General features: G+C 40.8%; 1 protein-coding gene across 5 annotated transcripts in view; it reads right to left on the bottom strand.

Annotated features, from left to right (window-relative positions):
• NNT (nicotinamide nucleotide transhydrogenase) overlaps positions 1-25,269 on the bottom strand; it is a 98,193-nt gene extending 72,924 nt beyond the window's left edge. The window contains exons 1-5 of one of the 5 annotated variants that reach the window (XM_081230801.1): positions 25,182-25,269; positions 13,878-14,081; positions 8,350-8,579; positions 5,763-5,980; positions 2,519-2,606 (exon numbers count right to left, since the gene is read on the bottom strand). In XM_081230801.1, coding sequence (XP_081086927.1) covers positions 2,519-2,606; positions 5,763-5,980; positions 8,350-8,579; positions 13,878-14,028 — 687 coding nt within the window. In that variant the 5' untranslated portion in view covers positions 14,029-14,081; positions 25,182-25,269. The other 4 variants (XM_081230799.1, XM_081230798.1, XM_081230800.1 and 1 more) reach the window with 4 other exon arrangements.
• Positions 25,270-27,146: the final 1,877 nt, after the last annotated feature.

Below are 27,146 nucleotides of genomic sequence, written 5' to 3'. Positions count from 1 at the left end.
GGACTTCCCTGGTGGTGCAGTGGTTAAGAATCCACCTGCCAGTGCAGGGGACACGGGTTCGAGCCCTGGTCCGGGAAGATCCTATGTGCCGCAGAGCAACTAAGCCCGTGCGCCACAACTACTGAGCCTGTGCTCTAGAGCCCGCGAGCCACAACTACGGAGCTCACGTGCCACAACTACTGAAGCCCACGCGCCTAGAGCCGGTGCTCTGCAACAAGAGAAGCCACCACAACGAGAAGCCTGCGCACCGCAATGAAGAGTAGCCCCCGCTCGCCACAACTAGAGAAAAGCCCGTGCACAGCAATGAAGACCCAACACAGCCATAAATTAATAAATAAATAGATAGATAGATAGATAGATAGATAAAAAGAAAAAGAGGATCTGAACTCTGTAACATGACCTATAAGAAAGGCTCCACATCATCCAGCCCCGACCTACCTTTCCAGCATCATCTCAGATCACTCCCTACCTTGCTCACCACACTCAAAGACCAATGGCCTTCTTTACTCTCCTAGAAACACTGAATTCTTTCCCATCACGGCACTTTTATGTGTGCTATTCCCTTGGCCTAGAATCATGAACCCCGCTTTCTTTCTTCTCATCCTTTAGGTCCTAATCAAATGTCAGAGGCACCTTCCCCATCACCCTAACTACAGTAGCTTGCTCCTATGACTCACCACCATATCATGCTGCTCCTTTCTTTTATATCTAAAATGATATCCCATATGTGTTTGATGGTTTATGTATCTCCTCGCTGTGGTCCCTACTATGTGTAAATTTCTGTGGCAGGGATTTTTTGCCTTGTTCATGCCATATCCCCAGCTACTAGAACAGTGCCTGGCACATCAAAAGCCATCAACCGATTGATTTCGGCTCATTCTAGACATGTAAGAACACTCCATGTTTAAAGGAAGCCCAAATAAAATATTATGCAAGCTACCTTTTTTTTTTTTTTTTTTTTTGGCCGTGCTGCACAGCATGCAGGATCTTAGTTCCCCAGCCAGGGATCGAACCCACACCCCCTGCAGTGGAAGCACGGAGTTTTAACCACTGGACTGCCAGGGAAGTCCCTAAGCAATCTACCTTGATAAGTCCATCTACTGTCCAATTCTTCAATATCAGGAAAGTGTTTCTGACATGTAACTAAAATCCCTTAAGCTGCAATTTAAATTTTCAGTAGAGAGAGTCACTTTTCCACCTTTTAAAAGCTGACTGCTTCTCCTTCCTTTACACCTCTTGTCTTCTGTTTCACTTTTTAATCCCTTATATTAACAGCTTTCCTCTCACCTTCCAGACAGATTCTAACCAAAACTGAGTAGTGGATTTGTGCATCAAAGCATTCAGCCAGTCTAAGAACAGCAGCCAACTTCTGGCCACCATGAGGGTCCGACCTTTTCTTACGATCCTGCGAAAGAAGTCAGATGTAATCACTTTACCTATCACACCTCTGTGCTGTTTGCTCATACTCTCGTTAAGTATTCTGGCCTCCACTTGAACCACGTGCCACCATCTTCACCTGGTCTGTTTTTAAAGCCATGTATAACTAGATTTCTCAAAGCTGCTATTGTCTTTTTTTTCACTTTTTCTAGGAGATTTATTTTGTGTGAGAGCTCTGAGTTGATATAACAAAGTAATTAAGAGCAGGAAGCACCAAGTAAACCTGTACCCTACAGAGTATACTCTGCAAATAGATGACAACGTTTAAGGTCCTGTTTCCTATACTTTGCTGAAAGGCTTACACTATTATTTAGAGTCCGTGGCCTCAAAGGGTCACAGCATAATCAATTCTTTCACCTAGCCACTACCACCTCTCATCAACTGCTCTTCTCTGCTCTCAATATAGATTAAAGAAACTGCACCCTTTCCCCCTGCCAAACACCCTGATTATACCGCCTACTATTTCCTGTCCTCTTGACCCCAAATTTGGCAAAAAGTGGGAAAACCAAGTCTTTCCTGAGCTAATGTGTCACAATCATTGGGAAGTTGAGAATTTGCTGAATGTGTCACGAGGCTTTTTAAACAACTACTAATAAACAAGTCATCCAAAATCCCTTTAAGAATTCAAGTTAGAAGGTCAAAAACAGAAAAAAAAAATTGAACTTCCAGAAATGTCAAAATTCATTGTTTTCAAGTAACCTTAAGTTGCTTTGAGGCTCTGCCATATATTTGTATATGACACGAACGTCATAATTTGCAAACAAAAAATTTTTAAAGAACTACTTAAAAACTATAATACCGGGCTTCCCTGGTGGCGCAGTGGTTGAGAGTCCGCCTGCCGATGCAGGGGACACGGGTTCGTGCCCCGGTCTGGGAAGATCCCACATGCCGCGGAGCAGCTGGGCCCGTGAGCCATGGCTGTTGAGCCTGTGCGTCCGGAGCCTGTGCTCCGCAACGGGAGAGGCCACAACAGTGAGAGGCCCATGTAACGCAAAAAATAAAATAAAATAAAATAAAAAAATAAAAACTATAATACCCTTGCCTAATTCATAGTATGAAGAAATATTAAAGTTTTACCTACCTTAGCTGGAGGGACTTTCCCAGCAGCTGTTATCTGACCAGTAAAAAAACGTCCAAAATGATTTGCTGCTAGCAGAACAGCCTTGTAACTTAAGAAAACAGAAAAATAAATGGATAAATAATTCTATAAAATGAAAGAACTTAAGTTTATATAGGAGAGATTATTAAAGAATAAGAATGATAGCTAACATTTTTATAGTGACTACTATCTGTCAAAAACAGTTCTAAGTGCTGTAAATATGTTTTTAGCTAAAGAAATGCTCTACGTATCAAAAACTAGTAATTTATACCACCTTTTCTTTAATAGGATATTTTTATTACACTAATTTCATTTCCTATTACATTAATTTCATTCTCATATTATTTTATACTTAAAAGGCACTTTTGCACACTCTCAGTAACACACACTCTACCTTAACATTATGATACAAAGATTAATATCATAATGCAAATATTATAATGATAAGATCCACCTGCCAATTGACAAAAAAAAACCTTTCCCTGGTCATATTTTTGTAAAATAATACTTGATATAATAATTAATGCAAAAGCATGGAACAGTTACCACTATTACTTTAAGTTAAATCATATTAGAGCAGAAAAATATTTTAATGATTACATTATTTGTTAGTTTTGAATCCAAGTGATAGAAATTTTCAGAGAGCAAACTTGATAAAGATTCAAAGGCCACTATAAGGAATTAATTTTGGAATTAACGTTTTAAAAGATTCAGTTGTTATACGGGAAAAAAAACAAAAACGAGACTGATTACACAGGAAATGTACAAGAAAACGTTGGTAGCGGGAAAAGGTGATAAAAATGGGCCTGTTTTTTTTGTTTGTTTGTTTTGTTTTTTTTTTTTGCGATATGCGGGCCTCTCACTGCTGTGGCCTCTCCCGCTGCGGAGCACAGGCTCCGGACGCGCAGGCCCAGCGGCCATGGCTCACGGGCCCAGCCGCTCCGCGGCATGTGGGATCCTCCCGGACCGGGGCACGAACCCGCGTCCCCCGCATCGGCAGGCGGACTCTCAACCACCGCGCCACCAGGGAAGCCCCTGGGCCTGTTTTTGACGAAAGCAAAAAGGCTCAGAAGGAATATCAGTGAACTAGAAGGAGGGTGTCTTCACAGTGATACAGCTGTGTGTGTGAGTTAGATAATGATTTATCACACACTGTATGGGTAAGTATACTAGGTGATTCATCTCAAACTATGCCTTTTGCATATACCAGCTCAGGACGTAAGACAGTGATTCTTTAAACTGTGTCCCTGGATCCCCAAAAGTTCAAATTTCAGCCAACTCTGGGGCCACTGTGGCTGGGATGGAGAACAGAGAGAGAATGTTTCCACTCTGTTCTTCTTGGATTTGTTTATACTGCTTCATATTTCATTTGCTCAAAAGATTCTGCAGCAGAAAACCACTGATCTAGAGCTACTGGTGGGGATAGCCTTTCACACATGTGCATTTCACATGACAAAAATCAACAGCACCCTTAAAACTTTACGTTGTACATTTCCTATATAAGATTTTAAGTCCCACATTGCATAACTCTTCCAGAAACTAAATAAATATGACAAAAGTTTATTTTGTCCCTTAGTGTTAATTCACATCACAAAAAATATCTTCAAACCAACCATTTGTCATATTACATAAGGACAAAATGTGTTGTTAACTTGTCATTTTTGTTTACTGCATCTCATTTATATCAAATGTGAACAAGGTGAAACCCAAAGTAGAATCTGTGGCACATCTGATATGCTACATCTAAGATATGAAACCTAAGAAAACTTTCAGTTCATGTGTTAGCTTTAAGAGTCTATTCAGGTTAGTCTTTTTTCATGCACTGTTTTATTTTTTAAACATTTTCATTTGTCGGTGCCTCATTCATATTAGCAAGTTGTCACTACTAAGAGTTTTCATGCTTAAAATCTAATTCAACAGGCTTCTTAGATGAGCTGATTTCATAAGCATCATCTGACTTCCAGATTTTTCCCACTCTCCAGGCAGAGTCAGCAATACACTGTACTCACGTAGTTATTCCCATCCCTGCCCCGTGGCAGGCATGGTTACTCAGTCAGAGCCACATTCCTCTGAGCTGACTGGGCCTTGGAATTCTTTTATACACAGTGGTCCAGGCAATCAATGGGGAATGAATTAGTGCTGGTGGGCGAATGAAGTTTATTGCCATCTTGGCCATAGTTAGCCCTCAGTTATCAATATGGGCTTTGACACCAGATGAAACTTCCTCAAGTGCATGCATTTTCCCTATTCATTAAATATTTTATAAATTTACCTATGTAAAACCTAATTAAAATGGTAAATCTACCAATATGTATATGTTAGATTGAACCATATGAAACTGCTAATATCCAACCATTTTTGACCCTATGACAACAGCAATTTATGCTAACTAAACTTACTGTGGTAATAATTTCACTATATATATATATATATATAGCAAATCATTGTTTACACCTTAAACTTATACAGTGTTCTATGTCAGTCATACTGTAATAAAACTGAGGAAAAAAACAGTGATTTCAACCTAATATATACAAAAATATACACATATACACATACACACATGAAATACAGTGTATCCCTGTTAAAGTACAGATAAATTCCACAGAACAAAATTTGGGACATTATGTATTCAGAAGTCAGAAGTACTCTCCTAGCATAGACTCAGAAGCCTTATAATTAGTAAACTAAAAATAAGACTTTCTACATTGCACCCTTTCCCCTTCTCATCCTTTATGACTAACAGTCTAAAAAACAGTACTAGATCTATGTGAATTTTAAATCATTTGTTCTAAATTGTTATCACTACCCTTGCTATCGACTTCAGTAAAATATGAGTTTACTCTATTAAGGTTTTTGGATAATTAGAAATTACTAACACTATGGTTTACTTACCATACAGTTTTTCATGAAAACAGATATTAAGATATTGCATTTCATTAAAAAAAAAAAAAGTCACTCCTTTGGTGGAAGGAAATACTACTTCCCTTCTCCCCATGAAGATTAAGAAGTAGTGTACAATAGCATGCAAAGTGAAGAGCCATTTCCCACTGATGACTGGGAAACAATACAAGTCTTAAAAATAATTTAAGTGCACTCTCAGAAGGCTGCAATCTCCAACAATCATTACAAGTAAAATCATTGTAAGAGAGAAGAGCCACAGTGAGAGTGTTTCTATAGTACCATTGTGCTTTTGTTCAGCTGGAATGGAAAAGAATCAACTTACCCAGCAATGTTGGCCATGGAGCTTAGCGCGTCGTATCCCTGAGCAATTGTGACTCTTGGAACCTGGTCCATTGCCAGAACTGTAGTTTTCCTTTTGGAAAGTTTATTTAGCAAGTCTGGATTTTGGGCTGGGTAAATAAAACTAATCAGTGTTCCCGATGTTTTTAAAAGGTCAGCTTCATGAACACCTAACGTTGGGTTAAGCATAGGGGCTCGCACCTAAGAAAAAAGTCATCACCAATTAAAAATGTAAATGCTTTTATAATATTTTTAAGTAAACAAAACAATTAAAATAATATGCCATGATTGAAATAACACTCCAGAAGTAATCTCTCAGCAATAAATTTCTGACTCAATTCCTAAACAAAATAAAGCACACAAAGATCTATGCCACCTATCACCTCACTGAACCTATGACCTGGTCTGAGTAAGGAGCACACATACCTGGAAAGTGTTGGGACAGGTTTGATAATGACAGGTAGAGCAGTAAAAAAAATATGTAGGTTCTACAACAAACCTGTTCTCCCAAAATCTATTACTCTGGTAAAATTAAGACATATTAGAATAAACAGGCAGGAAGTTTTTGTTGTGTGTTCAAAGATTCAACTCTTGTTAATTTTGGCAAGCACAAACATTTGGAGTGGTGAGAAGTTAAGAACAACATAAACTAAAATATCCATGGTAATATGTATCAATTTATGTCACCTTAAAATTCCAGAAGAATATTTATAGATGAACACAACTCAAACTAGGAGCCTTACTGAATTGGGTTTAAGCAAAAAGCTACAATATATTCTGTTAAGTATCAGTCAATGAACACACACTGCACATGCCTGAAAGTTTCAAACATCCACTTTTTCAAGCCAAATTTTTTAAAATTCCACTTAAAAAGGTGTTTTAAAATGTGTTTCACATCCCTGTTTAAAATCAATCTTAAAGTATATCATTTCATTCGCTCCCAATTTGCAGCAATAGTGCTTTTAGGCTAGTAAGCACAGAAAGGAAAAAAAAAAAAAAAAAAACAGCTCTGAGACTTATGTTTTAAAAGGAAACAGAAACACAAACACTGGGTCAATACTGTCATTTCACAGCATTTCATCTCAATTTACCTATGAGACACCTTTATCTGTTATTCCCATTTCAGTTGTTGATCTGGTGATGCATGTGATTTTAGGTTCTGGACTTTAATTAAGACTCTCTGATAAGGTCTATTTTTCCTCAGTGAGAATCTATAATATAGATTTAATAAAAATTAGAGGACAACTTTGAATTAATTCTCCTGGCCCCTATCAAATGCTCAGCTGAGACTGTTGACATCTGAGTGAGTTAAGCCACTAAAACGTTTCCCTGAAGGTGCTTTTTGGGTCTCTAGTTCCTCAGGATATTAACAGACTTGACTCAAAAAAGAGACCCTAAGATCAAGTAGTTTATTAGTACAAGTATAAGGTTACTTAAGTTTTATATTATAGGATTTCTCAGTGCATTTAACATGCTCAAACACATTGTGAATCCCTAAAAGGAACACAGAGCATTTGAAAACTTACGTGCACCCTACTAATCCTTTTTTGTGGGACATCTCAAAAGGTTTTGGTCCCTATAACATACATTACAATGGATTATACTCATTTTTCTATTTTCTCTAAGCTCTTTTATTATACCAACTTACATTACCGAGTATACCTAAACACTTAAAAACTTAAACTGAATTACTATTTATCTCCATATCATATTGTTATTAATTTTCTATAGAAGAAAAGTTTTGTGTCTCTGTAAAAAACATGATTTAAGACCCTATGAAGTTATTCAGTGGACTGTATGTAAAAAAAAAAAAAACGATGTGATTGATTTCCCCTTAGAAATTAATGTAGGAAAAAAGCAGGTCTATCCTGAAAAAGTAAGAAGCTTATTTTAACCAGATAATCATGCTTATTTAATCCATACTTCCTTACTTGCCTTGGTTACAGAAGGCTTAGGATTTAAGTTAATGTTCAGATACAGTCTCTCTTTTCTCTACATGATATTTTACTTAAGATTTTATTTATAAAGCTCCTTAGCATGTAGATCTCTATTACACATTACCTTAGGACCTTTTATTAAAGCAGGTAAGGCTGCTCTAAGCCCAACATTGCTTTTTCCAGAATAGTCCTCCCTCTCTAGAAATAGTACCTACGTCAGTTAAATCACTGTTCCTTCAAGGTATCAGAAGATCATTCTACATTCGGTCCCAGGAGGAGTTCCATGCCTCCTTTCCATTCTAGAAGCAGTTAAACACTCACCTGAGGGTATTGTGGACATATAGGAACCATGTACTGCAAATTTTCCCTAGGCAATAAGAAGGGAATTTCCACATAGCAAATGTAAAAAGGAAGATCACTTCTTTTCTCATGGTTAAATATAGGTCACAACGCCTGATAAAAGTTCTACTGGAACATGAAGAATATTCACAAAATGCAACCATTTCTTTGAGAAAAAAAGCATCATTTGAAAGTATGAAAAACTATAAGCATAGAAGAGGTATTTTAATCTTTCTACAAGAAGATTTAGAAAAGTCAGCATGCCATAAATGGAAGGGGGAAAGGAATAATTACTTTGACCACCAAATCAGAAGCCAGCACTTCCTTCACTCCTTGGATCTGGGCACCTGCTGCTCTGTAGTGATCATCTGAGAACTTGGAAGCTTCGCCAGCACCTGATTCCACAACAATATTAAAACCCTGCTTGACCAAGGCCTGAACACCAGCAGGAGACAAGGCCACTCGCTTCTCATTTTGGAAAATCTCTTTGGGGACCCCAATAGTCAGTTGCTTATATGGAATTCCTACAACAAAAACAAAAACAAAAAAATCTGGTAAATAACAACACCAAAAGTCAGTGTTTTAATAATACAGTTCAGAAAACAGGAATGGGCAGTCTGTTCAAAATATACTGCACATACAGGTTGCTGTTCAAAATGATGTTCCTGATTCATACTCATAATTTTTTGACTTTTTTTGATAAGATGACTGGAAATTTTTATATCCACTATCCTGAAAATCCTAAATATTTTATTTAACCAAATGGCTCTATTCAAGGCCTATAACTAGCTTAGTTTATTCTTAGGGGAAAATACGTTGAAAGGCCACTCAACAGGCTAACCCCACTCATCTAACTAACCCTCTCAGGTTTATGGTCTCCTGGTCTTTACCTTTAAGGAAGACAGAAGTAATTAACTATTTTGAAAAACAGTCCTACACTAGACACTTTGATGGCCTGCCACACCCAAAGTCCTTTCCTTGGCAATTTGGCCACAGGCGATTCCTCATAGATTTCCAAGTGTTGTATCTTAAGACCTTCCATTCTTGGCCACAACTGATTAGACCAGGGGTGGGCAGCTGGGTCAGAGATAACAGTCTACAGGCCAGACCTAAGGAAAGCCAGCAGCCCATGAGATGACTTATACAGGAACTCTGCCCGAGGACACTCCATGTTGGCCAATGACTATCCAACCCCATCAGGTTCTCTCAAAGGGAGTTTGGATGCAGGACCCACCGAAAAGGATAAAGAGAGTAGAATGGTACAGCAGCTATTCATAAACACAGCCATGAGATAATCAAAGGGAGGTGAGCAGCCACAATAGTAGAAACATCAGGAGTGGACGTGCAGAGGAGTCATGGCTATGAAATCCAGGATAACATCCCACTTTTCCAAGAAGTAGATGAAGGGTTTCCTGGGCTCCCATACTTCCCAAGAATCCATAAAATAAAAATAAACCCTCATCACAAAATATAACCTGATGTGACTGTGTTGCCTGCAACACAAAAGAACCTGTATAACACAAGAGTTAAATTATTTATATATGGTTCAGACCAGACTTAGCTAAAGTAGACTAGTTTCTTCTGTTGTTTTACTCAATATATGGGCACAAACGGATTTTTTTTTAATGAAGAGCGTCTGCTTCTATATAAGTTTTACTAAAGTTTAGAAAACCCACTCTAGCAATCTAAACTCTGAATATATATAATAAAAAAATAAATCAAATTATCTCTACAGAGTAATTTATTGAGACCTTAGAGAGACTAAATGAACCTAAAATAGCTGCATTTGGACATACAGTCTTAGATCCCACACTGTTTAAGCAGTAATAATTGCCAGTAAGCCAAAGGCAAACATATGCTGAATCTTGCTCTCTACTCAAAAGAGAGGGAGGAAAATAATTGAAAGCTGGCAAATATCTTGAATTAATGTGCAAAATTAAATCACATAAACTTATCTGGAGTTCACTTATCTGACAACCTCAAATTATCTAGGTCCTACATATAAGCCAAGGAAGCTACCAAAGACAAATGAAGTCGTATCAAAAGGATTTAGGATCCAACCTCAAAGGGCTTCCGCTGGCCAAATATGAGCCAATTTGAGCATCAAAAAGATAATTAGGGCTTCCCTGGTGGCGCAGTGGTTAAGAGTCCGCCTGCCGATGCAGGGGACACGGGTTCGTGCCCCGATCCCGGAGGATCCCACATGCCGCGGAGCGGCTGGGCCCGCGAGCCATGGCCGCGGAGCCTGTGTGTCCGGAGCCTGTGCTCCGCAACGGGAGAGGCCACAGCAGTGAGAGGCCCGCGTACAGCAAAAAAAAAAAAAAAAAAAAAAAAAAGATAATTAATTGCAAAGTAGTAAAATACATCTAAAGATGTTAAAATCCATGAGTTCAGGATAATAATAAATATTTCAAAATTCAAAAAAATAAATATTTTCTAAAAGCTTCATTGGTCAACTCTGGAGAAAGTAAGGTGTGGTAGGCAGAATCATGGTCTCCCAAATATATCCATGTCCTAATCCTCAGAATCCAATACATGGCAAAGGAGAATTAAGGTAGCAGATGGAATTAAGGGTGTTAATCAGCTGACCTTGAAACAGGGAGAATATCCTGGATTATTTGGGCGGGCCCAATGTAATCACATGGGTCCTTAAATGTGGAAGAAGGGAGCAGAAGAGTCAGAGTCAAAGAATAATTAGAAGATGCTACCCTGCTGGATTGCAAGGCAGAGGAAGAGGCCATGAGCCAAGGAATGCAGGAAGTCCCCAGAAGTTGGGAAAGGCAAGGGAACAGATTCTCCCCTAGAGCCTCTGGAAGTGAGGACCATTTCAGACTTTGGCCTCCATAAGTGTAAAATAATACATTTGTGTTATACGAAGCCAGTAAGTTTGTGATCATCTGTTAGAGCAGAAGTAGAAAATGTATACATAAGAAAACCAACTGATTAGCAAAACTAGTAAATAATGGAAAATAATCAAACATCTACCCACCCTTCCAGTACAATCTCAGAGTAACTAAATACAGTTGGCCCTCCGCATCCATGGATTCAACCAACCACAGATCAAAAATATTAAACGGAAAAAAAAATTCCAGAAAGTTCTGAAAAGCAAAACTTGACTGTATTAGGCATTATGAGTAACCTAAGATGACTTAAACTGTACAGGAGGATGTGTATAGGTTATGTGCAAATACTACACCATTTTATATAAGGGACTTGAGCATCCACAGATTTTGGTATCCACGGGAAGTCCTGGAACCAATTCCCCATGGATACCAAGGGATGACGTAATAAAGGGAAAGATTTTTTAATAGAAAAATTCTAGCTAATAAATGAAGATAAAATGATAGAATATCACCATTTTAAAGCCCCTGATAAAATCACAGATTTACTTAATGATCATCAATCAAATGACTGCTACAGGCTTTGAGTGAAAAACTTTTAGGGAGGGCTTCCCTGTTGGTGCAGTGGTTGAGAGTCCGCCTGCCGATGCAGGGGACACGGGCTCGTGCCCCGGTCCGGGAAGATCCCACATGCCGCGGAGCAGCTGGGTCCGTGAGCCATGGCCACTGAGCCTGCGCATCCAGAGCCTGTGCTCCGCAACGGGAGAGGCCACAACAGTGAGAGGCCTGCATACCGCAAAAAAAAAAAAAAGAAACTGATGGGAACTTCACAATAGATGGATCACACTGACAGCATCTAAACTTACTGATTAATCTTCTTGATGTGCTGCAACAAATAGTACACAGCATCACCTATGAAGTACACTTGCCAAAAAAAGCAAACCTGAGTCTGATCAAGCCTCTAGCTCTAGCTAAATGTTACAGAAAATACAAGAGACAGAGAAACTGGTTAAATAATACTAAGGGAATTCAATAAGCTAAACCTAGATAGAATGTGAGAAATTCTACAGGACAAGTAAATTCTTCAAAAAATAAATTAAAAAGAAAACAGAGAAGAGGAACATACAGACCAAAAGAGACCTAAGAGACAAGCAAGCAAATACAGCACATGGACCCTGTTTGGATCACCATTTGAACAAAGCAACTGTTAAAAAAAAAAAAAAAAAGAAAAGAAAAGAAAAAATTGAGAAAATATGAATACTGACTGAAATTACTTTTCATGCTTTTCAATGTGGTAATGAAAGTGTGGTTATATTAAGGAATAAATAGGACCCTCATCTTTTAGAGGTAAAAAATAATTATCTAGGAAACAGTCAAGAACCAGAAATTAAACACACTAAAAAAGTCTTAGGCATAGTTGATAATAGAGATCTTGAAGTCCACGCTTTCACTCACAAGGACAATTCCCATGTGCTCAATGTAGTTATTGGCTTTACTTTATACACAATTTAATCACACTGGATAATATGGCTTTTCAGAACACGTAAAAAAAATCTGAAGATAAGGCTGAGGGCTCTCAGAGGCAGGCACCCTGCCAACAGTGACTTGTCATGAGAGAACAAGAAAAGAGCTGTGAATTCTACAAAAGTCAGACATAAGAACTCAAAAAACCTTGGGGCTTCCCTGGTGGCGCAGTGGTTGAGAGTCTGCCTGCCAATGCAGGGGACATGGGTTCGTGCCCCGGTCTGGGAAGATCCCACATGCCGCGGAGCAGCTGGGCCCGTGAGCCATGGCCGCTGAGCCTGTGTGTCCGGAGCCTGTGCTCTGCAACAGGAGAGGCCACAGCGGTGAGAGGCCTGCGTACTGAAAAAAAAAAAAAAGAACTCAAAAAACCTAGCAGTTTAGGCATCCTTAATGCACAAATAGTCCTACAAACAAAAAGGTAATTATTCTATATGGCAAAGACTTCAGGTTTCTCTCAAATAACCATGCTGTTCCTCCCTAAAAATAACAGAATGCTATTTTTATTTGAGTATGTTGCCATGTAGAATAAAAAACGAAATGGCCAAGTCTCCCTTAGAGCTACATATTGCCACCTGTCTGAGTTCTGGCCAGTGAGGTGTAGACAGAGTGCTAGGAGGGTCTCTGGGCAAGATGCTTAAAGGGATCTGACTCAGCTTAGAAGATTCCCCTTTGACACTCTCCTCCTTCTGGCTTGCACCCCAGAACACAAGCAAGTGGGGGTCCTAGCAAGGAAGGCCTTATAGGCCACTAGAAGACTTCAGCTCTTACTCTGTGTGACCTAGGAAGCTAGTTGCAAATTTTGAATAGAAGAGTGACATGATCTTTCATTTTTAAAAAATTATTCTCATTGTCATGTACAGAACAGACTGTTGTCGGGGACAGAAGTAGAAAGCAGAGACCACTGAGAAGACTAATGCAATAATCCAGGTGACAGATGATAGTGGCTTGGACCAGGATGATAACAGTGGTGATGGTGAAAAGAGGAGAGATTTTAGATAAAAGGTAGAGCTGACCTATACCTATTATGCGGATCTGGAATGTCTCCAAGGTCTCTGACCTGAGCAACTGAGATGAAGTTGCCATTTACTAAATCAAGAAACATTAATGCAGATCAATTAATACACCTAGTTCCTAATTCCTGAGCATAGGTGAGCCATATATGTACAATTCCCCAACACCGACCAGGAAAGAGGAAGAGCTGCTAGGAGAAATGGATACTATGAGCAATAGTTTCCTGGGTACAACTCAACTGCTTTGACATTTTTTTTCTATTATATTTTCTTTTCTGTTAGCACTGACAGTCAGGAACTTCCATACATGGAAAATATAAGAAAGCATTCATTTCGTTTTTTACTCAAAATGATCACTGGCAAACACAGGGCTGTAAAACTGCATGCCTTATTTTATCTATCATCAGGAGATCTATTGGCTCCTATGATGTGAAGTGAGACTTTTTACCTGGTTTTAGAGGGGCTTTACACCACAGCGCCTGATGAGTATGAAATGTTCGTAAAAAATCCTTCTTCCTAGGTAGAACCTTACAGGACCCCAAATTGCTAAGGAAAGGGCAGGAACAGCCAGTCACCACTGTTTTCAGTAGGTTCGCCATGTTCACAGGAGCGCCCAACTTTCTGAATCCCCAATTTCCTTGAAGGTAAATCACTAAAGGAAAGAAAATGAAACATTTCTGTGCTGAGAAAAACATACTTTGCCTTTTGTACATCAAAAACATTAAAAAAAAAAACTAATTCAAAGAGGTTGGAAAAAAACAGTTAAATGTGGGCATCTACAATGAATTTATTTGCCAAGTCCTTTACTTTCAAAAGATGCTTCAAAAGGTTGTTTCCAATTCAGGTATTTAAAACTTGGAATCCGTTTTCCCACTTAATTGTAGTTATAAACTCACTATTCAATTCCAAACCTAGGTCACATAAGTCTAATTGATGCTTAATGTAGCTGGAAAGTTTTTTAAAAAATGTTATAAAGTCCAGTCACATCTTACATGAAAGTTACTCTCTAAGTCAGCTTGTCCAGCAAAAATTGCATGAAGTCAAAATTACCAATAGTTTCCCTTAGATTGTCTAAAATACTGTACAATACAGTAGTACTTGTTTAGCCACCACGCTATACAGAAAACACCCACATACTTTTCAGTGCATCAGGATATTCATCCTGTGAGATACCCCCTCAAACCCAGATTGACTGAGTGAATGAGAGATTCATGTTTGTTAGGTGTACATCGCAAGAAAATTAAACATGCATGGAATATGACTCCAATTTTAAAAAAGGAAGAAAAATTCCATGGTTAACCTTATCACATAGGTTTGTGCTTGCAGATATGGGCATAACTAGGAATTCTCTCAGTGGTTCCCACAAGTGGCCAGTTTTTGCCAGCTCTAACTGAGCTAGGTGAAGGGTCATTGACCTTTGCTGTTTCTGAGGCTTCAGTGGCTACCTCCACCGCCCTCCATAGCAGATCCCCAGGGGTACATAGAAGGCACTCCCACCATCCCCCTGACCCCCAATGCTCTCTTTCCTTCAAAAATGGGAAGAAGTAGAGGACCTGGAACTCCATCGATCAACCTCAGCTAACTCCACTAACTATGCCTTTAGGTTCTGCCCCATCAGGCGGGCCCTCCTGGGGTCCAGCACCCAAACCCAGCAGACTCCATAAACATACTTCCAGCCTCCAGAGGAAGAAGGGTTTAACTCATTTTTTATGTCATAACTACTGCCACAACTCCCTGAAGCAACTTCCTACAACACCAGAAAGCAACAATGGGAACAGAAGTGCTCGATCCATGTAGCGCTTATTCTTAAGACATCCTTTAATTCAACAAACATGTACTGAGGGCTGAGTCTCAGAGGCACAGCCATTAGGAGCATCTGTAGAATTAAACTGGAATAGGTCACAGACTTGGAGATAAGAAAAGTCAATAAGTAATAACACGGCAAGCAGAGTAACACAAATCCAAAGTTCCAGGCAACAAAGGAGATCATGTCCTCCTACAAGGTTAAGAAAAGGAAGGGAAAGGCATTTGAGAAGGAGAGAATACTATGAAAAAAGCCAAGGAAGAGGGAGCATGCAAGATGTGTTCAGGCATGCAATCAAAAATGTGAATAATTCTTTGCATTCAAATAGAAGCTTTTATATTTTCATAGCATTTCCATATATGTCATTTCATCGCAGTCCTAAAGCATTCCTGAGTCAATAAATACCTTCCTCATCATTCATAGGTCACTTCTAGGGTTATTCATGGCTGAGAATGGAGAGCAAATAAGTTCAGAATTCAGCCACCCATTGGAAACATTCACTGAATCTATGCCAAGAACTGAGGGAGATACAAATATACATAAAATATAATTCTTGGATTTTGGAACCAAGATGGTGGAGTAGAAGGACGTGCTCTCACTCCCTCTTGCGAGAACAGCAGAATCACAACTAGCTCCTGGACAATCATCGACAGGAAGACACTGGAACTCACCAAAAAAGATACCAGACATCCAAAGACAAAAGAAAAGCCACAATGAGATGGTAGGACGGGCACAATCACAGTAAAATCAAATCCCATTACTGCTAGGTGGGTGACTCACAGACTGGAGAACACTTATACCACAGAAGTCCACCCACTGCAGTGAAGGTTCTGAGCCCCACATCAGGTGGCCCAACCTGAGGTTCCGGCAATGGGAGGAGGAATTCCTAGAGAATCAGACTTTGAAGGCCAGCAGGATGTGATTGCAGGACTTCGACAGGACTGGGGGAAACAGAGACTCCACTCTTGGAGGGCACACACAAAGTAGTGTGCTCATAGGGACCCAGGCGAAGGAGCAGTGACCCCATGGGAGACTGAACCAGACCTACCTGCTAGTGTTGCAGGGTCTCCTGCAGAGGCGGGGGGTGGCTGCAGCTCACCGTGGTAACAAGGACACTGGCAGCAGAAGTTCTGGGAAGTACTCCTTGGCATGAGCCCTCCCAGCATCCCCCATTACCCCACAAAAGAGCTGAGGTAGGCTCCAGTGTTGGGTTGCCTCAGGCCAAAGAAGCAACAGGGAGGGAACCCAGCCCCACCCATCAGCAGTCAAGTGGATTAAACTTTTACTGAGCTCCACCTACCAAAGCAACAGTCAGCTCTACCCATCACCAGTCCCTCCCATCAAGAAACTTGCATAAGCCTTTAGATAGCCTCATCTAAAGAGGGCAGAGAGCAGAAACAAGAAGAACTACAATCCTGCAGCCTGTGGAACAAAAACCACATTCACAGAAAGATAGACAAGATGAAAAGGCAGAAGACTATGTACCAGATGAAGGAACAAGATAAAACCCCAGAAAAACAACTAAATGAAGTGGAGATAGGCAACCTTCCAGAAAAAGAATTCAGAATAATGATAGTGAAGATGATCCAGGACCTCAGAAAAAGAATGGAGGAAAAGATCGAGAAGATGCAAGAAATGTTTAAAAAAGAACTAGAAGAATTAAAGAATAAACTAACAGAGATGAACAATACAATAACTAAAATGAAAACTACACTAGAAGGAGTCAATAGCAGAATAACTGAGGGAGAAGAACGGATAAATGACGTGGAAGACAGAATGGTGGAATTCACTGCTGCGGAACAGAATAAAGAAATGAAGACATCCTAAGAGAACTCTGGGACAACATTAAACACAACAACATTCCCATTATAGGGGTCCCAGAAGGAGAAGAGAGAGAGAGAGGACCAGAGAAAATATTTGAAGAGATTATAGTCAAAAACTTCCGTAACATGGGAAAGGTAATAGCCACCCAAGTCCAGGAAGCACAGAGAGTCTCGCACAGGATAAACCCAAGGACAAACACACTGAGACACATAGTAATCAAACTGGCAAAAATTAAAGACAAAGAAAAATTATTAAAAGCAGCAAGGGAAAACTGAAAAATAACATACAAGGGAACTCCCATAAGGTTAACAGCTGATTTCTCAGCAGAAACTCTACAAGCCAGAAGGGAATGGCATGATATACTTCAAGTGATGAAAGGGAAGAACCTACAACTAAGATTACTCTACCCAGTAAGGATCTCATTCAGATTGGATGGAGAAATCAAAAGCTTTACCGGCAAGCAAAAGCTAAGAGAATTCAGCACCACCAAACCAGCTCTACAACAAATGCTAAAGGAACTTCTCTAAGTGTGAAACACAAGAGAAGAAAAGGACCTACAAAAACAAACCCAAAACAATTAAGAAAATGGTCATAGGAACACACATATCGATAACTACCTTAAACGTGAATGGATTAAATGCTCCAACCAAAAGACACAGGCTTGCTAAATGGATACAAAAACAAGACCCATATATATGCTGTCTACAAGAGACCCACTTCAGACCTAGGGACACATTCAGACTGAAAGTAAGGGAATGGAAAAAGATATTCCATGCAAATGGAAATCAAAAGAAAACTGGAGTAGCAATACTCATATCAGACAAAATAGACTTTAAAATAAAGAATGTTACAAGAGACAAGGAAGGACACTACATAATGATCAAGGGATCAATCCAAGAAGAAGATATAACAATTATAGGGGCTTCCCTGGTGGCGCAGTGGTTGAGAATCTGCCTGCTAATGCAGGGGACACGGGTTCGAGCCTTGGTCTGGGAAGATCCCACATGCCACGGAGCAACTAGGCCCGTGAGCCACAACTACTGAGCCTGCGCGTCTGGAGCCTGTGCTCTGCAACAAGAGGCCGCCATAGTGAGAGGCACCTGCGCACCGCGATGAAGAGTGACCCCCGCTTGCCACAACTAGAGAAAGCCCTCGCACAGAAACGGAGACGCAACACAGCAAAAATAAATAAATTAAATTAATAATAGCCATCCTTACAGGAGTGAGGTGATATTTCCTTAAAAAAAAAAAAAGATATAACAATTATAAATATACATGCAACCAACATAGGAGCACCTCAATACATAAGGCAACTGCTAACACCTATAAAAGAGGAAATCGACAGTAACACAATAATAGTGGGGGACTTTAACACCTCACTTACACCAATGGACAGATCATCCAAAATGAAAATAAATAAGGAAACAGAAGCATTAAATGACACAATAGACCAGACTGATTTAATTGATATTTATAGGACATTCCATCCAAAAACAGCAGATTACACTTTCTTCTCAAGTGCACATGGAACATTCTCCAGGATAGATCACATCTTGGGTCACAAATCAAGCCTCAGTAAATTTAAGAAAACAGATATCATATCAAGCATCTTTTCTGACTACAACGCTATGAGATTAGAAATCAATTACAGGGGAAAAAAACGTAAAAAACACAAACACATGTAGGCTAAACAATACATTACTAACTAACCAAGAGATCACTGAAGAAATCAAAGAGGAAATCAAAAAATACCTAGAGACAAATGACAATGAAAACACGACGATCCGAAACCTATGGGGTGCAGCAAAAGCAGTTCTAAGAGGGGAGTTTATAGCTATACAAGCCTACCTCAAGAAACAAGAAAAATCTCAAACAATCTAACCTTACACCTGAAGGAACTACAGAAAGAAGAACAAACAAACCCCAAAGTTAGCAGAAGGAAAGAAATCATAAAGATAAGAGCAGAAATAAATGAAATAGCAACAAAGAAAACAATAGCAAAGATCAATAAAACTAAAAGTAGGTTCCTTGAGAAGATAAACAAAATTGATAAGCCATTAGTCAGACTCATCAAGAAAAAGAGGGAGAGGACTCAAATCAATAAAATTAGAAATGAAAAAGGAGAAGTTACAACAGATACCACAGAAATACAAAGCATCCTAAGAGACTAATACAAGCAACTCTATGCCAATAAAATGGACAACCTGGAAGAAAGGGACAACTTCTTAGAAAGGTATAACCTGCCAAGATTGAACCAGGAAGAAACAGAAAATATGAGCAGGCCAATCACAAGTAATGAAATTGAAACTGATTAAAAATCTTCCAACATACCAAAGTCCAGGACCAGATGGCCTCACAGGTGAATTCTATCAAACATTTAGAGAAAGCTAACACCCATCCTTCTCAAAGTCTTGCAAAAAATTGCAGAGGAAGGAACACTCCCAAACTCATTCTATGAGGCCACCATCACCCTGATACCAAAACCAGACCAAGATACTACAAAAAAAGAAAATTACAGACCAATATCACTGATGAATATAGATGCAAAAATCCTCAACAAAATACTAGCAAACAGAATCCGACAACACATTAAAAGGATCAAACACCATGATCAAGTGGGATTTATCCCAGAGATGCAAGGATTCTTCAATATATGCAAATCAATGTGATACACCATATTAACAAATTGAAGAATAAAAACCATATGATCATCTCAATAGATACAGAAAAAGTCTTTGACAAAATTCAGCATGCATTTAAGATAAAAACCCTCCAGAAAGTGGGCATAGAGGGAACCTACCTCAACATAATAAAGGCCATATACGACAAACCCACAGCAAACATCATTCTCAATGGTGAAAAACTGTAAGCATTTCCTCTAAGATCAGAAATGAAACAAGGATGTCCACTCTCACCACTATTATTCAACATAGTTTTGGAAGTCCCAGCCACGGCAATCAGAGAAGAAAAAGAAATAAAAGGAATCCAAATTGGAAAAGAAGAAGTAAAACTGTCACTGTTTGCAGATGACAGGATACTGTACATAGAAAATCCTAAAGATGCCACCAGAAAACTACTAGAGCTAATCAATGAATTTGGTAAAGTTGCAGGATACAAAATTAATGCACAGAAATCTCTTGCATTCCTATACCCTAATGGTGAAAAATCTGAAAGAGAAATTAAGGAAACACTCCCATTCACCACTGCAACAAAACAAATAAAATACCTAGGAATAAACCTACCTAGGGAGACAAAAGACCTGTATGCAGAAAACTATAAGACACTGATGAAAGAAATTAAAGATGATACCAACAGATGGAGAGATATACCATGTTCTTGGACTGAAAGAATCAATATTATGAAAATGACTATACTACCCAAAGCAATCTACAGATTCAATGCAATCCCTATCCAATTACCAATGGCATTTTTTACAGAACTAGAACAAAAAACTTAAAATTTGTATGGAGGCTCAAAAGACCCCGAATAGCCAAAGCACTCTTGAGGGAAAAAAACAGAGCTGGAGGAATCAGACTCCCTGACTTCAGACTATACTACAAAGCTACAGTAATGAAGACAATATGGTACTAGCACAAAAACAGAAACGTATATCAATGGAACAGGATAGAAGCCCAGAGATAAACACACACACCTATGGTCAACTAATCTATGACAAAGGAGGCAAGGATATACAATGGAGAAAAGATAGTCTCTTCAATAAGCGGTGCTGGGAAAACTGGACAGTTACATGTAAAAGAATGAAATTAGAACACTCCCTAACACCATACACAAAAATAAACTCAAAATGGATTAGAGACCTAAATGTAAGACCGGACACTATAAAACTCTTAGAGGAAAACATAGGCAGGGCACTATTTGACATAAATCACAGCATAATCTTTTTTGATCCACCTCCTAGAGTAATGGAGATAAAAATAAAAATAAACAAATGGGACCTAATGAAACTTAAAAGCTTTTGCACAGCAAAGGAAACCATAAACAAGACGAAAAGACACCCTCAGAATGGGAGGAAAATATTTGCAAACAAATCAACGGACAAAGGATTAATCTCCAAAATATATAAACAACTCATGCAGCTCAATATTAAAAAAAGAAACAACCCAGTCCAAAAATGGGCAGAAGACCTAAATAGACATTTCTCCAAAGACATACAGATGGCCAAGAAGCACATGAAAAGCTGCTCAACATCACTAATTATTAGAGAAATGCAAATCAAAACTACAATGAGGTATTACCTCACACCAGTTAGAATGGGCATCATCAGAAAATCTACAAACAAATGCTGGAGAGGGTATGGAAAAAAGGGAACCGTCTTGTATTGTTGGTGGGAATGTAAATTGATACAGCCACTATGGAGAACTGTATGGAGGTTCCTTAAAAAACTAAAAATAGAATTACCATATGACCCAGCAATCCCACTACTGGGCATATACCCAGAGAAAACCATAATTCAAAAAGACACATGCACCCCAATCTTCACTGCAGCACTATTTACAATAGCCAGGTCATGGAATCAACCTAAATGCCCATCGACAGATGCATGGACAAAGAAGATGTGGTATATATATATATAGAATGGAATATTACTCAGCCATAAAAAGGAACGAAATCGGGTCATTTGTTGAGACGTGGATGGATCTAGAGTCTGTCATACAGTGAAGTAGGTCAGAAAGAGAAAAACAAATATCATATAGTAACACATATATGTGGAACCTAGAAATATGGTACAGATGAACCAGTTTGCAGGGCAGAAATTGAGACACAGATGTAGAGAACAAATGTATGGACACCAAGGGGGGTAAGTGGAAGGGGGGTGGGGGTGGTGGTGTGATGAATTGGGAGATTGGGATTGACATGTATACACTGATGTGTATAAATGATGACTAATAGGACCTGCTGTATAAAAAAATAAATAAAATTAAATTTAAAAAAAATTTTTTAAAGATAATTCTTGTCTTGTGGGAGATTTTGAACTACCATTACTAAGGACCTAGTCCTATCCCAACTTTCCCACTTACCCTAGTTTCTCTTCTTGGATCATCCCAGCTCCCCAACAACCACTATTCTCACTGGTCAGGCTTAGCCAGACCTCATCAGCAAAAGAACAAAGCTGGCTAGAATACAGGCCGGGTATAGTCTAAGCCTGCCACTCACTCACTGTTTGACCTGAATCTCTCAGCACCTCAGTCTGCTCATCTATAAAAGGAGCACAGGAAAGCTCCTTTGTAGGACCCCATTAGGCTCTAGAAGTTTTATGATTAGATGAGATTTTGCAGTGCTTTAAAACTGGAGTCCTATTTCATGGCCTGGAGCCTGGAAAATTAGCCCTGCCTGCTTGAAAATGTCACTAAACCTAAATCAATTAAAAATGACCCTGAAAGATATTCAGAGAATATTTGAACCATGCTATCACAGTCTAGTACTTGTTTACATCAAAGGTAGTACAGGTGACCCTTGAACAACAGGGGTTTGAACTGCATGGGTCCACTCCTAGGCGGCTATTTTTCAAGAGTAAATATGAACAATACTACAATATACACAGTCCGTGGTTGGCTGAATCCTCGGATGGGGAGCAACTGCAGACACAGAGGGCCCTTATTCAAGAGCCAAGTGTATTCCATCTTAATTGTCACATTTTCCCCTATCTTCACTTTAAAGCTCTCTGCTGTTTTATTATCCATGTCTTCTATGGCTTTTAAGAAATGGAGAAAAACTTTACAACTCAAAATTGAAAAAAAAAAACTGGTGTTTTTAGTATGGCATTCATACAGCCGTTTAATGTAAGTTATTTTGGTAAATATCTCCCCTAATAGATTAAAATCCTCGGAGGCAAGCACCTGAGAGAGGATAGTATTGAGGCTAAGAGGGTGAACTCCTGGTTGGAAGGCCCCACTCTGCAACGCATTAGCTGTGTCACCCTGGCAAGTCACTTCTTTGTGTCTGATTTCACCACCTTTAAAATGGGGGAAATAATAATGGCACCTATCATACAGGGTTATTGTGAGGATTAAAAGGACACAGTATCTTCATTGCTATCAGTGTTCACTTTGGTATTACCTCTGGCCCAGTGCCTTGCACAAAACAGAGGAAATCAACAAGTATTGTTTGACTGAGTGAATGAATAACTAGGGCTAGGTAACCTGAAGCCTGGGGATCCATGAACACTATTCTCCAAGGACCTTCAGAAAATTTCCTTTAAAAATTAAATGCTGGGACTTCCCTGGTGGCGCAGTGGTTGAGAGTCCGCCTGCCGATGCAGGGGACACGGGTTCGTGCCCCGGTCCGGGAAGATCCCACATGCTGCGGAGCGGCTGGGCCCGTGAGCCATGGCCTCTGAGCCTGCACGTCCGGAGCCTGTGCTCCGCAACGGGAGAAGCCACAGCAGTGAGAGGCCCGCGTACCGCAAAAAAAAAAAAAAAAAAAAAAAAAAAAAATTAAATGCTATGTAGTTTTGTGGAAAAGTGATTCCATCAGCAAAGCTAAGCAGCCTGAGCACACCTGCTGATAAGAAAGCAATCCTAAACTGTCCATTCAATTAAAATAAAATTAAAAAACAGCCAAAGTTTGCAAGTAAAAGGGGTGCCCTGGAGAAGAGAGAAATAGTTTAAATTAAAGCACACAAGCCTCACCGTTCCTAACAGAGCCTGTCCTACAAGACTCCTTAAAAACAGATTCCTTAAGGACTTCCCTGCACCAGAGGGCGAATAAAGGACGCCTGCAACTTTAATAAACAAGTTACACTTCTAAAACGAGACATACCAACCAAGGACACAATACCCTACAAACGCTTAGACTGGCAGGCAGCGTGACTTCGCCCAAAGCCACGGGTTCAGCTCCTCCCTCTGCAACTAAACTGCCACCCTGCTGGCATCTGCCCCGGACCGCTATTTATAACCTTCCCGGGAAGCCGATTGGCCGAGGCGGCCTAATAGTCATTCCGCCTCCGGAGTTCGAATCAGCTCTGCCCCCTCCGCTGTCTCTCCCGCATTGCCCGCCCCGGCCCCACTCTCGGCCCAGTAGAGGCATGCCCCGACCACCAGCCCGCCTCAGACCTACACTCACAACTTTCGACACCAGCTGTGTCTCCAGCCAGTCACCCACCCCAAATTCCCTCCGGGTTCAAGCACAATTTCGGGGCGTCCAGGTGCCACCTCTCTGGGTGCACCGCGTACCAAGAGTCCTCTATGACCTCCTTCCCTTCTTCCATCCTGTAACCTGAAACAACCCCGTACGAGTCCCGCCGCCCCACAAAGCTCCAAAATCTGCACCTGCACAGCTGACACCTCGTTTCCTGCCCTCAGCGAAGACGCGGTTTTCGAATCCACCATCCCCCACTTGCTTCCACGTCGCCCCCGCCCGAGACAAGAAAGGGGGCCCTCGAGGCACAGTTCTCCTTCCCGGCCCAAGGCTCCCGAGGGTCCACCACGAGCCGTGGTCACTGCCGACCCCGCCCCCTTCGGCTCCTTGACAGGTCTCCTTCTCCGCGGGCGCCGAGATCTTCTGGACCAGCCCCGCGCCCCTTCCCCAGCTGCGCCCCAGGAGCGCGCCCGGGCTGCCCGCGCCTTGACGCTCACCTTGGCAGGGAGGCCGAGCGGCCGCGGGTTGCGAGGGGACGCCGCGCTGGCAGTCCCGGGCTTCAGCCCCGCGGCGCGGCGCCTCCAACCCGGAAGAACAGCCCCAAGCCGGTGGTGGCCGAGGCCACGTGACGACGGCACAGCCCCCACCCCGGCCCAGCGCCCTCTCCTCGCCTGGCCCTTCTTCCCGCCCAGCCGCCTCCACCAGCCCGCCCGCGCGCCCGCCATCCCTCTCTCCGAATGAAAAAACGACCTCACGAAATGCCCCTTAGCGCACAAAGGCCAGTTACCCCCAAGGAGCCCTTCCCTCTCCTTGGTGGCAGCCAAAAACCTCTTTGTCCCGGGCTCGACCTGCGACCCCCCCGCCTCCCCCGCGGCCCGTCCTTGTCAATCAAACCTGGAGCCCAACGCAGGCGCTGAAGTTTCCAGGGCTACATTGGTCCTCTCCTGGAGAGCCAGTTACAAAGTGTGATCGCCTCTCCAGTGTCCCACCAGAACAAATGAAATAACAGAACTCCACTTTTGGTACCTGACTTTCCTCTAGCTGTCTAGGAAAAATCAGAACTTCTAAAACAGAAGACCAAAAGGCAAGTGGGAGGAGGCCAGGAGGTGGTGAAGGGCGGGAATGGGGACGTTGTTTTTCCATTCCGGACGGAGGGTGGAGTTAAATTCCTCTGAAAAGTCAAGGCCCCAAAATTAACACATATCTGCTGACTGGTCTTCCTAGGCACGCCCACAGAAAGTCGTGTGCTTCTGTTAGTAGAAGAGCCCTTGGTGGACGTTAAGTGTCCTGACCAGGCCTAGGCTGATTTCGGCAAAACAACTAAAGGACGCTGAAACGTAATGACTTGTGTTACTTAATCTGCAGGTGTCTTCTGATTAAAAGTGGGAATAATTAGGTAGAGAGTATAAATTGGTTCACTTACCCAAAGCTGAATCATCACGAGGTGTCAGTATAGTCACTGCATTTTTACTTTAATTGAAATATCTAAGATGAGTTAAAAATTATGAATCTCAAAGGCATGAGGCAAACATATTCCATATCCTTAAAAAGAAATAAACTACAGGGAAACCCTTATTTTGAGAACTTTTCTTGTCTTTAACCAACACAAAAGGTCATACAACTTGAGGACTTCCACTGCATCCAGACGAGGTAAAAACACTGTTCCTGTCCTGGAAGAATTCACAGACAGGAAAGGACACAGCCTCATGTTTTAAAATAATAACGGTGATAAGTGCAACCCTAGAAACAGTTTCAAGATACTGCAAGTACAGTAAGGCAGGAGTAGTTGATAAGGATTAAAACTAAGCTCCTTTCACAATATATGTAAGTCACATCATTATGGTGTACGCCTTAAACATATGCATTGCTGTGTGTCAACTGTATCTCCATAAAACTGGGAAAAAAACTAAGGTAAGTTGAAAACACGTGTTGGAGGGTGGAGCAGGGGTTTGCTTCTTTCCTCTCCCAAGGCTTAAACAGTGGTCCCCAGCTGGGGACAATTTTATCCCACAGTGTCAGGAGACATTTTGGTCATCACAGCTGGAAAGGGGAGGCATCTAATGGGTAGAGGCCAGGGATGCTGCTAAACACCCTATATTACACAGGATAGCCCCTTACAACAAAGAATTATCTGGCCCCAAACATCAACAGTGCTAAGACTGAGAAACCCTGGCTTAAATAAATGCTCAATGGCTTATTTAATTTGATTTAATTTGTGATTATATGACTGGAGAGCAAATCCAAAGATGATATATCGATTTTCACTTTTTCTGTTAAATAGTAAGTATATGGTAATTTTATTTTTTTTCATAAATTTATTTATTTTAATTTTGGCTGCATTGGGTCTTTGTTGCTGCGCGCGGGTTTTCTCTAGTTGAGGCGAGCGGGGGCTACTCTTCGTTGCGGTGCGTGGGCTTCTCATTGCAGTGGCTTCTCTAGTTGCGGAGCACAGGCTCTAGGCACGCGGGCTTCAGTAGTTGTGGCTCGCGGGCTCAGTTGCTCCACGGCATGGAGGATCTTCCAGGACCAGGGCTCAAACCCATGTGCCCTGCATTGGCAGGCGGATTCTTAACCACTGTGCCACCAGGGAAGCCCAGTATATGGTAATTTAAAAAAATCCATTCTGCTCATTTGTCCAACGTAATTTGAGTGCATTGCTCCAGATGAAAACATTTGTCATTTGGAGGATTCTGTTTTAGGCTTTAAGCTCCTACATAATAATTACAATATAGTCATAGGAATTACCAAAGAAAATAGGAATATTTCCAAAAGTTTGTTTTAAGTTAGTTGCTTCTGAATCTTAGACACTGTCTTGTATAAAATTTTTGCAAAGATTTTGTATCCCCTATTAGGTGGTGAGGACTTTGTCCATTTTGATATCTGCTCCTTCCTCCTTGGCCTTCTCAGCCTTCAACCCCACTTAGAACAGTACTTCTCACATATATGCACGTTTTCATTACAGATTGTTCTGTGATTGGATATTTTAATTTT

The sequence above is a fragment of the Mesoplodon bidens genome (genome assembly GCF_964165515.1).
Source record: "Mesoplodon bidens genome assembly, chromosome: 4".
Classification (NCBI taxonomy): Eukaryota; Metazoa; Chordata; class Mammalia; order Artiodactyla; family Ziphiidae; genus Mesoplodon; species Mesoplodon bidens.
This window is presented reverse-complemented; position numbering and strand designations above follow the sequence as displayed.